This window comes from Gadus morhua, chromosome 11, assembly GCF_902167405.1.
Source record: "Gadus morhua chromosome 11, gadMor3.0, whole genome shotgun sequence".
Taxonomy (NCBI): domain Eukaryota; kingdom Metazoa; phylum Chordata; class Actinopteri; order Gadiformes; family Gadidae; genus Gadus; species Gadus morhua.
The window spans coordinates 21,772,438-21,782,437 of NC_044058.1; the positions used below are offsets into that span (position 1 = coordinate 21,772,438).

General features: G+C 55.4%; 1 protein-coding gene across 3 annotated transcripts in view; it reads left to right on the forward strand.

Annotated features, from left to right (window-relative positions):
• Nucleotides 1-10,000, forward strand: part of LOC115553619 (protein SOGA3) — a 33,169-nt gene that overhangs the window by 22,549 nt on the left and 620 nt on the right. For 2 of the 3 annotated variants that reach the window (XM_030370044.1, XM_030370042.1), the window contains exons 4-8: nucleotides 3,662-4,102; nucleotides 5,080-5,165; nucleotides 5,738-7,521; nucleotides 8,957-8,994; nucleotides 9,079-10,000. The exon at nucleotides 9,079-10,000 is cut by the window's right edge and continues 620 nt beyond it. In XM_030370044.1, coding sequence (XP_030225904.1) covers nucleotides 3,662-4,102; nucleotides 5,080-5,165; nucleotides 5,738-7,521; nucleotides 8,957-8,994; nucleotides 9,079-9,387 — 2,658 coding nt within the window. In that variant the 3' untranslated portion in view covers nucleotides 9,388-10,000. The remainder of the gene's footprint in view (nucleotides 1-3,661; nucleotides 4,103-5,079; nucleotides 5,166-5,737; nucleotides 7,522-8,956; nucleotides 8,995-9,078) is intronic. The other variant, XM_030370043.1, reaches the window with a different exon arrangement.

Genomic DNA, 10,000 nt, shown 5'->3' on the forward strand with positions numbered 1-10,000 from the left:
CTCTCTCCCACCCCTCTCTCTCTTCTCTCTCTCTCTGTCTCTCTCTTCTCTCTCTCTCCCTCGCCCTCTCTCTTTCTTCATGTGAGAAGCTGTTTCATAATGATCGATGAGGCTCCTCCTGGTTCTTAACATAGAACTGTTAGAGCCAATATGATCATATGACTCTGGCCTGACCACTGTTTGTGTGTCCATCATCAACCAGATTGTCTGACAACAGTTTAGCTAACCTAGCATTGGGGTGAGATTTGCCCTCTAGCATTAAAACAAATGAAATGCCACAGCTGTGGTGTTTTTTTTTATTATGTGGTGTATGTGGTAATATGTGGTTTAAATACAATTTATTATGTTGTTTGGGGGGGAGAGGTTTATAGTTAGTTTAGGGTTTGGAGTGAGTCGCTAACCTCAAGGCAATTGGACCTGGCAAGCTAATCTTATTTAGCGATCCTAGTAAACCACATGTTTCTCAATATCACAATATCTGTTCCTGGCAGGAACCCTCGTGTGTGTGTGTGTGTGTTGGGGTGAGGCAATCGTTGGCCTGGGGGCAAAAGTAGAAAAACGTTGGGCTCAGGACAACAGCCACTTAGCATACCCTGGACCCAGGCATGCAAAGAGCGAACGTCTTTAGAACCAGCATTAGCAGAATCGTAGCCCCTTGAGAGTGGAACTGCAAATATATGAAACAATACCTGTCTGCACCTTTTGTTCTCCCCATACTTTCGCCAGTCTTTCAAAGTGTCTAAACTACAATGTCACGTCGATCCATCGATGGGTTGAGGTCAGTGTAATAGTTCACAGCGCACCACCTAAACCTGGTCCAACTGCACTACTGAAAACGGTGGATGTGTGCACATTCCCATCCCCCTGACTCACGCGGCTCTGGTTCCCTCCGTGCGCTCGGTGCCTAATAACCTCTTCCTCCTACACATCCTGTTCCGCACTTAACCGCGGCGCACCAGACGCCCCTGTTCAGCCCAGCTGCAGAGTGCTCTGAGTGGGTGAGCACAGGAAGGGATGGGATGGAGGCGTGGCTCTGGTCCCTCTGGGGGGGGTCGTAGGACGAGGGGTGGGGAGTGGAGGTGGAGGAGGAGGAGGAGGTGGGGGTTGGAGGAGGAGGAGGAGGTGGTAGTGGTGGTGTTTTGTGGTGGTGTGTGGTGGTGTGTTGGTGGTGATGGTGGCGCTAGTGGAGGTGGTGGTTGGTGCTAAGCTAGGTTGTGGAGAGGGTGGTGCTGAAGATGATGAGCTAGGTGGTGGAGGCTTAGGCCGGGACAGAAGTTGGGGTCATGGTGGAGTTGGTGTAAGTTGTGGAGGTGTAAATGCTGGCAGAAGGGGTCTATGTAGGGGGTAAGAATGGTGGTGGTGGTGGTGGTGGTGGTGGTGGTGGTGGTGGTGGTGGTGGGTTCTGGAGATGGAGCTGGTCAGAGGTGGGGGTGTTCATGGTGGCAGCAGGGGTCTTGATGGGGGTGGGCATGTGGTGGTGGTAAGCTTAGTTGGGGTTGTGGTGGGGCTGATGATAGTGGTGGTGGGGATGCTTGGCAAGGCGAGGGAGAGGTTGAGCATTGTGCGAGGCGGTGACACCGTAGGGTGGCGGTAGGTTGTAGGATATCAGATCGGCTTCCGCCAGGAAAACCTGCCAAGTTGTAAAAGGAGACGGATGAGAGTGGAGGGTGGGCAGTAGAACGTGGGCGGTAGAAAACTGTTCTGTAAGGTTCATTGTTTTCTGTGGACTGGCTGTAATGGCTTTACACCAGAGAGTCCAGCATTCTCATCTGTGATATCAAGGAGCCAAACACCGATCCACTGGCTGATCCATACAGCCATGAATCAATTGGAATGTGTCTTTATGAACCAGGAAGTGTTGCCAGATTGGGCCAGATTTCCTGTCCAATCTGGCCCAATCTGGCAACACTGGCACCAGGTCATCTCCCTCTCTGAGAGTGAGATGTTCCAAGATGGGGGCTTTCCACCTCTGATCTCTACAAGCTTTTACATTGAATCATGGTTAATTAAATAGAGATGTCTGCATGTGAGATCTGTTTTATCCTCAGCAATGGATGTTTTCTTGCGCGGATGAATTAGTCTCAGAATCCAGCAGATAAAGGGATTACAGCGAATGGGAGTGAAAGGAGAGGGCCAGATAAGGACTGAAGCAAGCATGGTGTGTGTGTGCTTAAGTGTGTGTCTGTGCATGCGTGCGTGTTTAAGTGTGTGCATGTGTATGTGAGTGTGCGCGTGTGTTTATGTGTGTGTTTATGTGCGTGCATGCGTGCGTGCATGCATGTGTGTATATGTATGCATGTGTGTGTGTGCGTGCATGATTATGTGTGTGCACGGAGCCAGTGGTAGGTCAACTATGCTAACGGTCTAAAACGCGACCCGCTCCGGAGAGCAGATTAGCTCTTTGATGAGCGGGGAGTCGTGTGTAGAGTCTGAACGGATCGCTCAGCAGTGGGGCGGCGGACTGCGCTGGGAGGAACATGTGGCTCTCGTTTGGCCTGCTGGAAAAATAGGAGCAAGAAGAGCCAGGAAAAGACAACGGCTCACTCCATGCCTGCAATGCATGATGGGAAGCGGGCCCAGTCAGCATCGTAAAGTAGCACTTTAGAGTGTACAATAGGACAGGGTTTATCATGGGTCATCGATCATTTGTACTTCAATGGATTTACAGTTTTCATCAAGGTATTTCAAATGATCCATCTCTCTCTCCCCCTCTCTCTCTCACTCGCTCTTTCTCTCCCTTTCTGTGTTCCTCTCTCCCCTCCTCTCTCTCTCTCTCCCTCTGTCACTCTCCCTCTCCCTCCCCTCTCTCTTTTTCTGTCTCCCTCTCTCCCTCCCTCTCTCTTCCCCTCTCTCTCTATGTCCCTCTCTCCCCCTTTCTCTCTCTCTCTCTCTCTCTCTCTCTCTCTCTCTCTCTCTCTCTCTCTCTCTCTCTCTCTCTCTCTCTGTCTCTCTCTCCCCCTTTCTCTCTCTCTCCCTCTCTCTCTCTCTCCCTCTCTCTCTCTCTCCCTCTCTCTCTCTCTCTTTCTCTCTCTCCCCCTCCCCCCCTCTCTCTCGCCCTCCCTGTTGATGTTGCTTTACAGTTTTATCCAGATATTATAAATTATCCATGTAGGTCAGATATAGAAACATGACAGTGCCTCACTGTTTAATAACTCACCCACTTTGAAAGCTTTCGGGATTTGATCAAAACAATGTTTTTTTAAGTGGTTTCCAAGCTGGTTCCTGTTATTCAGTGTGTCCTGTTGTTCTGACCTCATTCCCCCAGTCGGAAGTCTTACCCCGGCTTACAGTAGACACGGATAATAAGGTCACACTAGAAGTTAAAGGGGTGATATTATGCCACCAGGTGTGAGTGTGATTAGCTATTAAGGAAAAAGCTGATTTTCAAAGGTTGTGTAATGGCTATTCACACTCACACCTGGTGGCATAATATCACCCCTTTGACCTCTAAAAAACGTTGACCCAATCAAACCTTTTTTCCAGTTGGAGCAATTTCCTTTTGGTAATATCAGAGCTGAAACATTTTTTATAGGATAATTATAATTATCAAAAATAATGACAAAGCGGTGCGTAGCAATCTGACCACCAGTTGACCAGTGAAGAGTCTTGATGATAGACGGTAACCGTGACGACGGCTCCCTCCCCCCTCCCCCCCCCGCAGCTGTACTGTGAGGTGAGGACCAGGCGGGAGCCCCCGGGCCCTGAGACCCTAGGGGGGGACGCAGGGGGCCAGGACCTCCTGCTGAGGCTCAGCACCTCCGGCTCCACCAGCACCGACTCCAGCACGCGCAGCAACCAATCGCACGCCGGCCCCGGGGACCGCGGCGGCCAATCAGAGGTCCCGAAACAACCGCCGCTGCCCGGGTACTACCGGCGCAGCGTGGCGGACGGCGAGGTCAACGGCGGGCGGCCGGCGGGGGCGGGGACACGAGGGCCCCCCATTGGCCCCGCCCACCGTGGTCAGGGCCCCCCCGAGGCGGTCGAGAGCGGCCCCCGGGGGAAGGCGTCGACGGGGGGGAACGCCGGGAACGAGGAGACGCGCGTGAGGGCGGAGCTGGGATACGGGAGCGAGAAGAAGAGGAACACCACCGCGCTGAACGCTGTGAGTAGAGACTGGGACTGAGGACACAGTCATACAGTAGACATACACACAGCAGTTAGTGTAGAGAAGACCTGGACACTAGGGGACACATACAAGTAGAGAGTGGACCTGGACCCTGGAGATACTATCATACAGTAGACATACACTGTATGATATACTGGAGGAGGTGTAGGAGATGTAATATACAGTAGTATACAGTATACAGGAGACATATGCACAGTAAGGAGTTTAAAGTAGAAAGGAGAAATAAGTGTAGAAATATACAAGGATAAAGTAGAAGTATATGCAGTAATGCGTGTAGAGTACACAGAAGAAGGTGTGTAAATATACAAGTATACAGTAGTATACAGTATACAGTGGAAATACACGGAAATGAGTGTAGAGTAGACATTTACAAAGAATTAAGTGTAGAAATATGCAAAGTATGCTGTAGGAATATACAGAGAAATAACTGTGGAGTAGAAATATATACAGATATAAGTGTAGACATATACAAAGTATACTGTATAAATATAAGCAGATATTAGTATTAGGTGGAAATATACAGTTTCACCTCACCATGGCGATATCGTCCAAATAAACTTTCCACGAAAAATAGTTAGTTTCTTCTTTTCTTCTATTAATATCTTTTACTTTTCTGTATCTATAAGAGTAGTCTGTGTGGGTATGTAATCTACACCCTGCTTTCCCCATCTCCTCCTTTGTATTTGTTTTCTATCCTTGCTATCAGTTTACTCACCAGTGTTTTGTTTTGACTTAAGTTGCATTAAACAATATCAATCTATCTCCCCCTCTCTCCCTCTGTCTCTCTCCTCTCTCTCTATCCCTATCACTCTCCATATCTCTCTCTCTCTCTCTCTCTCTCTCTCTCTCTCTCTCTCTCTCTCTCTCTCTCTCTCTCTCTCTCTCTCTCTCTTTCTCTCTCTCTCTCTCTCACTCTCTCTCCCCCTCTCTCTCTCCCCCTCCCCGTCTTCCAGGCCTTGAGAGAGATAGCCCGTGTGAGTGAGGAGCTTTGCAGCTACCAGGAGGAGATCAGGAGGAAGGCGGAGAAGTACGATAAGAGGTGCGTGGTGACTCCCCCATGGCCGTGTCAACGGGCCGACGCCATTTTATCATCCTGACACGTCTGTTCTATCGCTTCAAGGAGAGCCAGCTGCAGTAGTGTCTAGTGTAGAGCTGGAGGGGTAGAACAAGTCCTGTGGCCTATGGAATTGAAGGCATTGAGTTTTTGTGAAAAGCCCCATGCATGATATACATACGTGTATAGAGAGAGAGAGAGAGAGAGAGAGAGAGAGAGAGAGAGAGAGAGAGAGAGAGAGAGAGAGAGAGAGAGAGAGAGAGAGAGAGAGAGAGAGAGAGAGGGAGGGAGGGAGAGGGGAAGAGAGAGGGAGAGAGAGAGAGAGAGAGAGAGAGAGAGAGAGAGAGAGAGAGAGAGAGAGAGAGAGAGAGAGAGAGGGGTTAAGAACAGCACTGTATGAACAGGTTTTACAAAACAGTAATTCATTCATTCCAGAAAGAGGGAGCCAGACACACAGAGAGAGCAAATTGGCAACATTGTATGAATAATTGTATACTCTTCTGATCAGTAGGCCTTAGTTCATTCCAGTGAGTTCATCGTGACTCCTTCCCATTCAGGCCCGGCCCAGAACCCTGCGTCGAGGTCCAGAAGAAGCCCCCCGAGCGGCCCGGTACCACGGGCTCCGTCCTCGCCTCCCGGCCTCTCTGCGACTTCACCCAGATCTACCAGGACCTGCGCGCCCTGGAGCGGGAAGACTGGACCGGCCCGGCCGCCGTCGACCCCTGGCCCACCGTCAGAGAGGGAACTCCCGCTCTGACCCCCGGCCGCGACCCTCCAGAGGCCGACGCCCCCCCGCCCGCCGTGCCCCCGCGCTCCACCTCCTGGGGCGTGAGCAGCCCCACCCACCCCGAGACGGAGCTCCGCGTCCTGGAGACCCCCACGGCCGCCGCCAGCGCCGCCAGGAGGTGCCACAGCCCGTGCGCCTCGCTGGGCCGGCCGTGCAACAGCCCCTCCATCGTGCGCAAGTTCGAGGCCATGCTGCAGGAGAACGAGGGCAAGACGCTGGCGGGGTGCCCCGCCTCCGCCACCAACGCCGCCGGGGGCGGGGCCGGGGGCGGGGCCTGCCTCGCGCCCGCCAACCCCAACTGCAACCTGGGCTGCTGCCACAACCGCTGGCCCTCCGGCGAGAGGCTGGCCCCGGGGGACCGGGGGGCCCCGTGCAAGAGCCCGTCCGAGCGGAGCGTGGGGACGGCCCTGAGGGAGAGGAGCCCCCAACGCACTGGGAAGGACCCCCCGCCAGAGGCGCCAGTGGAGACCCCCCCCAAGCTGCCGCAGAGCCCCCGGAGGAACGTGCTGCTGGAGCAGAAGACGGCCGAGTTCAACCGCACCCTGTTCCAGGCCGAGATGGGCCGGGGGGTCCCCCCGGAGAGGGACAACGACTCCCCCCCCCCCGCCGGTTCCTCGGTGGGGGGTCACGACGCGAGGAGCGCCGGGGGAGCGGGGGAGGGGGTCCGGTTACACCCGGAGAGGAGTCCGAACCCGGGACCCCGGAGCGTGGGGGTCCCCTGTGACGGAGCCAGCGCTGTTCCCAAAGCGTCCCCTGCGGTGCCCCCAGCCCCTGCCGCCGACCCCCCCCCTTCCCAGAACCCCCAGGTCCGGCTGAGGAAGACCAGCAGGGACTCAGCTCGGGGTCAGGAGGTCAGAGGTCAGCGGGACGCCTCCCCCGCCCCCGCCGCCGCCGCCGCCCCGGACCTCTCCCTCAGCCACTCGCTGACGCTGTTCAGCGAGGTCACCGTGGCGACCACCCGCACCAAAGCCCCCGGCCCCGACGACGACACCCGCCGGCCACGGCGAGACTGTGCGGACCCCGTCTCCGGGGGCCCTTCCGGGACGCGCTCCCCCAGGCAGAGGCTCCGCCCGGCCCGGGACGGGAGCCCCCCGAGGCGGCCGGCCGGGAAGACCCCGCGGACCACGCCGGAACCGGACCCCCGAGGGAAGCAGCAGGGGGTCGCCCCCTCTTCCACCGTCCCCCCGCCAGACGCCCGACGGCCCGGCGGGGGCGGGGTCATGAGCGACCACCCCTGGAAGCCCCTCACGCTGGCGGCGTACCCCCGGCCCGAGGGCTCGCGCTCCAACTACGGCGCGGTGGAGCGCATCCTGAAGAGCTACGGGGAGAGGGCGGCGTGGGCCAGCCAGGCCGCCTCCGCCCCCGACCTCAGCCCCCGGCCCCCCCCCCCCCCCGGAGGAGGAGGAGGAGGAGGAGGAGACGGACGAGGAGGAGGAGGAGGAGCTGGATCACGTGCACTACTCGCACGCCTCCCACACGGCCCACACACACACCTCCTTCTCCAAGGTCAGCCACAGCTCCGCCAGTGGGAAGGCGATCCAGCTGAACATTCAGGTGGGTAGGAGTGGGACTCACACACACAAGAGCGTGAGGGCCCACCACACACGTGCACTCACACACATACACACGAGCGTGTGCATAAATGCAGACACACGCGCACAAACACACACACACACACTCAAACACAGACACACACAGACACACGCACACACAAACTCACAAACACACACACACGAGCATGCGCATAAAAGCAGACAGACTGATATGCGCACACTCACACACAAACACACACAGACACACAGACACACACACAAACACTGACACCTCCCCAAGGGTTTCCAAGGTTTCCAACACACATGTTGACATTTAAAACCGGTCCACTGTTTCCATTAAACAACTTCTGCTGGCCTCCCGTGCTGCATAGCTGTGCTGCGGTGTGTTGTAAATATTATGTCGGCCTAATCACTTTAGCTCCGCAAAGCTAGTGAAATCCACCCAGATGAAGGGCCTGACGGCTCCAGCTATTAAACAGTGGGTGATAGCCCCTGGCTGAGGACAGCCCCGGCGAGAGCGCTGTATATTTTTGGTATGCGTCTCAGCCAGGAGAGGAAAGCAGGCCAGAGTCTTTCACGCAATCTGGGCATCTAGGCCACGTCTTTGCTGAAAGGCTCTCCCTCCCTCCCTCCCTCCCGCACAAAGAGAACCGGTGCTGCGGATCACAAGCGGACTTGGCGGTCTGTCAGCGGGCTTTAATGCCTCCCTGGTTGAAGCCCTGACGATAGCGAGCCCAGTGTTGGATGCAGTGCGCTGGGATCTGGACACAGAGTCCTGGCGCTTGTCGTTGTTGAAGGTTCCGAGCGGCCAGTCGGAACGAACGACCCGAAGCGCGGGGAGGATTTGGTGCTAAAGATAGACCTTCCTGTCATGCGATTTTCTGTTACAAATTCTTTCTACGAGTCTGCATTGTTAATGCAACGTTAACCCCTCCAAACCTGATGTTGAGCAGCGGAGGGAATGCGACTCTGAGCCTCTACTGTGCTAGATACAGAGACCTAGAGATCCCACCCTATTCCTAACCCTAGAGGAGGTTGGTTGCTAGGAGGTTGCTGGTTCAATTCTTGGCTCCTCCTAGCTGTGTGAGTAGAGTGTCGAGGTGTCCCTGAGCGAGAAACCGCACCCTAATCGCTCCTGACGAGCTGGCTGTCTTGCATGGTTGACACCGCTGTCGGTGTGTGAATGTGGGCATGAATGGGTGAACATGAGGCAATATCGCAAAGCGAGTGGCCACCGGTTAGAAAAGCGCTACATAAAATGCAGTCCGGTCCATTTAAAAGGCTTTCTAAATCCTCTGTGAGCAAGCATAGTTCAAAGGGTTAACCTATCAAGACCTTTGCTTGTTGACAAGAACGGATGGATTTCTCCTCTGACTCCTGTCAGTTCTGTTCTGTTCTCTTCCTTTGTAAACATCCTTGTCGTTTTCCCCTCTCAGGAGCAAGAAGACTACCGGTGGGACGAGTAGCACCAAATGTAACGTACCTTTGGCTGATGACTTCAAATGACCTTAGCAAGGGTGTGATCGTCCTAAATGTTAATTCATTCGTCTCTCCGTAGGACGGCGTCTCTCCGGCAGGCTCCACCCCCTCACCGGCAGGCTCCACCCCCTCGCCACGCCCCGCCCGGAGGAACTTCTCCCGCCCGGCCTGCCCCGCCCACCGCCGCCTGCCCTCCCGCTGGGCCAGCCGCTCCCTCTCCTCCTCCTCCTCCTCCTCTTCTTCCTCCGCCTTCTCCTCCTCCTCCCCCTCTTTCGCCCCCGTGGCTCCGCCTTCCACCCCCCTCCCCCTCCCTCAACCTCTCCACAAGCGCCACCCCCCCTCCTTTGTCTTCTCACACGCCTTCCACACGGAGGCCCTCATCATCTGACCTCTGAACTCTAGACCCCCCCCCCCCCCCGGAACACCCAATGACGACGTGGCTCCCACCCTGATGACGGCGAGGCTCCTCCCCTCTCTCGTGACTCCGCCTCTCTCTGTGTGACCTCGATGTACAGAACCAACGCAGACGTCCGTCCTCACTTCCAGATAAAGTGCTTTAGCTGTGGGTTTCGTCCAGCCCCCTCTTTGTAGAATGTATGACGGTGCGGACCTGGGGAAGGACCCGGTGGACTGACCAGAGGTGGGGCGGTTCTTAAACGAGGGAGCCGTCCTTGCAGCCCCGCCCCAACGACCAACAGACCACCAGACAGCCAGCGCCTCTCATGCTCGCTGCTCTCCGCTCAGGTCTGAGATCCTAGCCTTTAACTAGTGTAGCTATGCCCATCGAACAACAACGGCAGCATCAGACACTACAGACGCCAACGACTCTCGCTTTGGTCCCCGTATACACGCGCCACACTGCCGAAAGTAATGCTCTATCGTTTACTCTCTTTTTTTGTCGTTTTTAAGAGCCTTCCAAATGAACTCCATGAAGTCGATTTGAGACACTCGTCCGGTTTAGTGCTTTTAATGCGTATCCTAGTATGCAACGGCTTGAGTTT